Below are 3763 nucleotides of genomic sequence, written 5' to 3'. Positions count from 1 at the left end.
CTGTTACAGTTTCTTTCCAAAGTGGAAGCTGGACTAGGAATTAATTGAGAAAGTATTGAAACATTTAAAGTGTGTACCGCGAGAATTTTCTAGTGTTTTCCCCACTTTCATGATACCTACCGTTATTGCTTGAGTAACAGCAATTGTCTAGAGTAACGATCAAATGTCTTAGAACCTTCGTATTCACCAAATCCAATGTAATCATGCACGATTACAATTTTGTGTTCTGTTTCTGTTTACTGTTGCCATCTCTCGAATTTTCCCGTGGTAGCGCGAGACATCTATCACGGTGCAGCAATGCATACCACGCACCGTAGAAATCAGGTCAGAGTGTAAACACAGCCGCTCATACTAGCGTAAACAGCAGTGTAGTACTAATGCCACGTAAAGTCTGTTATTAGAGAAGTTTGTGGATTGCCAGTCGGATAGTAACAAGGGGAATGACAATGACAGAAAGTGCTCTGAATTATTGACATAAAAACTCAATAATATTTATTAAACAGAATTGCACGCCCTTTTGTTTTAATTATGTTCACTTGTTTGAGACGCCATTTGTAATTTTTGAGAGTCACTACTCGGAAAAATTTATTGCTGGTATGATGTGGTCAAATCAATTTTTCTATGCTATAACTGCATAAAATCTTGGTGTTTTGAATGTTGGTATAATCAGTGATATTTCCACTGTCAGGTGAGACTATATTCTGCTATATTTCGTTTTTCTGAGCCAAAAAACTCGCGGTACACATTTTAAGCCATAAAACCGGGTATTAGGCCTTAAAACCTGGTTTTAAGGTCTAAAACTAGGTATTAAGACCTTAAATCTGGGTTTTAGACCGTAAAACCTAGTTTTAGACCTTAAAACCCGGTTTTAAGGTCTAAAACTAGGTTTTATGCTTTTTGGTACAAAATGCTTTCCATACGAGTGTTGCATTGATATCCAATCTCCCATCGAGCCACACCGCATCGCCGAGGGCGCAAGAGTCGTTAGTAGCTGCCTTTTGTTTCAAGTTAGGCGGTTTATACTTTCGGTTTGCTGGCAACAGAATGGATAATCGTGTCGTACGTTTTAGTCTGTATCTCCGGATTGCGGGTTTATACGAGGAAACGATTTCGCACAATGCTAGGCGAAGGTACTGTGTACGATTTGAGCTCAAGTTGGTTGAGTTACGCGTAGTAAATCGTAGGTATTCTAAGGCTAGTAAATGACGAATTTTCCTTGTGTATTGAAGTCGCACTCCTTCCCTATTATCTACTGCTGATGCGCATATAACCTAAGCTAAGCTCGGTGACCTAATTAATCGAGTATTGCCTGGAGTAGCTGAGGAGTTACATTATCTGTGTGCGGCAGTTGACCTATCCTTCTGCTGAAGCCCCGCAGTGACAGTTGCCATCGCAATTACTTCCTCTCTCGATCCAAGCCTCGCTCTCCCCCTCCCATTTATTCGCTCCCTCCCTTCCTCTCTCCCGTCTTTCTCGCCCTTGCCTACTCTGTCTCCCCTGCCTCTCTCCCTCCTTATTTCTTCCCCTTCTGTCTATCTCCCCCTTCTCGTCCGCTCCCTCTCCCTTTCCCTCTCCCCTGATCCCTTTCCCCCTTCCTTCTTTCATCCCCGCTCTCTCTCTCCCCCAATCTCGCTCATTATTCGCTCGGTTCTCGAAGTGTGAAGGCATCTCGTGCTCACTGGCATATCTCGTTATTGCTACATGAGGCTACTGTTCTGGCTATAGTGTTGCAAACTGTGGCCTCGGGGCTGGCTGTACGTGTACTGTCACCTGCTTTACGCGCTGACGCAATCGATGACGCAGGTAGTCGTAGATGTTTTAACCTAGATAATGACAGTGCATCTGAGATGTACACCGGCGAAGTCGGCAGCCAACAAAAGACGGACCAAAACTACACCACGTATAGATTTTGTTGCCGATTCGTATGCAGGCGCATGCAAGGTTTTTGTTCGGGGGCCGGCAACCCCGGGGGATTTTACTCGGATATATATATCTGTGTCGGTCTCGGCTAGTTTTTCCTTGCAGAAATTGTGTTCGCATGGAAATTCTCTGGAAAATGTTTTCAAATGAATCTCGGATACGTACCCGCCACTGCGCGCACGATCGTAACTCTTTCAGTGTGATGTGACGTCGCAGCGGTTCTGCCAATAAATAGAGTATAGGAAAATGTTCTGCAGATTACAGTGTGAAAATATAAGCTCGTTACAACTTACAGTAGTTATGCTCCACGGCTGTGAGTTGTTGCAATGATCGGGAATTGCAAGAAAATGCACTTCCTCTGCCGAGGTTACCGTGCCAAAATTCTTATGCCTCGAGTTGAGCACGACGCGTGTGTATTGTATTTTTAGCTGCAATATATAACCCCCTGTATATATGTGTGTGTGTGTGTGTGTGTGTGTGTGTGTGTGTGTGCGTGCGTGCGTGCGTGCGTGCGTGCGTGCGTGCGTGCGTTAGTGTGCACTGTAGCTAATGTCATACGTGATAACTGATAACTCAGCACCACTGTTCTAAGCAAGATATTCTCATAACGAAGTGATAGACTGACTGTCCACCCATCTAATCGACGGGCGATGACCAGTGTACACCATTGGTTTCTTAAACTTGATTTGCACATTTCTAATTAAAAGGTGTAATCGATTAGCAATTAGAAGAAATTGATTAGCAAGGATTGCATTGCCATTGGCTCTAAAAACATACAAACATGATCGGTTTATGAGTCGAACACAATCTGATTTCTATGAAAATTAAAGGTCAGTGAAAAATACAATTCATTCGCAGTTTGCTAATCCGTATGAAATAAGATTCGCAAATTAATGCTTAAATTTAATTTGCAAAACCGTGGTGCGAACCCGCTCACGGCGTAAACTAGTGTTGGCAGTGATGTAGTGGTCTGGGGCCGTGTTTTCTTTTACCGTGCACTCGCAGCGTTTCCCCAGGCCACCTAGCAGTCGTATGACGGCCCACTTTTTTCTCATGTAAATTTTTTTCCCATTTATACTAGAAAAGCTGAAGTGTTAGAATCTAACGCAGCGTGTATGTACTACAGATGTGACATGGGGTCTATTAGCGATAGCAAATCAATAATATGAGTTCATGCACTGTTGCCTCGTGTGAAATCAGGAAGTTCTCCACGCAAAGTTGAGTGTTTAAGTCCAGTATTGGCAGTAATTTATAATGACCCTTGTACCGTGCACTCGCAGCGTTTCCCCCTGCGTTGGGAAGGCAACGTCGATAGTTAAGCAACCCGTCTCGCAAAACTGGCAGAAACTGCCTCCTAGCAGTCGTATGTCGGCCCACTTTTTTCTCATGTAAATTTTTTTCTCCATTTATATTAGAAAAGCTGAAGTGTTAGAATCTAACGCAGCGTGTATGTACTACAGATGTGAAATAGGGGGATATTAGCGATAGCAACTCGTGTGAAATCAGGAAGTTCTCCACGCAAAGTGGAGTGTTTAAGTCCGGTATTGGCAGCCGCTCGGTCCGCCGCAGAGAATTTCCTTTCCGCTCTATAACTCGACCCCTAATTGACCTAGCGCTACCAAACTTGGTATACTTACACATATTGGAGAGAAGGTGAGCAGCGTACCAAAACCAGGTTACTGCGACCTATATTTGACCTTTGCCTTGACCTTGATCATATTTCCCTTCCGCTCTCTAACTCGGCCCCTAATTGACCTAGCGCTACCAAACTTGGTATACTTACACATCTTGGAGAGAAGGTGCGCAGCGTACCAAAACCAGGTTACTGCGACCTATATTTGAC

The 3763-nt window shown here is 43.8% G+C and overlaps 1 protein-coding gene across 1 annotated transcript in view; it reads left to right on the top strand.

Moving 5' to 3' along the window:
- The first annotated feature begins 1106 nt into the window (after window positions 1-1106).
- The window catches only part of LOC106819367 (purine nucleoside phosphorylase-like), a 13724-nt gene continuing 11067 nt past the window's right edge, over window positions 1107-3763 (top strand). Inside the window, exon 1 of the mRNA XM_014824012.1 lies at window positions 1107-1130. Coding sequence (XP_014679498.1) covers window positions 1118-1130 — 13 coding nt within the window. The 5' untranslated portion in view covers window positions 1107-1117. The remainder of the gene's footprint in view (window positions 1131-3763) is intronic.

Source organism: Priapulus caudatus, unplaced genomic scaffold (assembly GCF_000485595.1).
Source record: "Priapulus caudatus unplaced genomic scaffold, Priapulus_caudatus-5.0.1 Scaffold3289, whole genome shotgun sequence".
NCBI classification, from domain to species: domain Eukaryota; kingdom Metazoa; phylum Priapulida; class Priapulimorpha; order Priapulimorphida; family Priapulidae; genus Priapulus; species Priapulus caudatus.
This window is presented reverse-complemented; position numbering and strand designations above follow the sequence as displayed.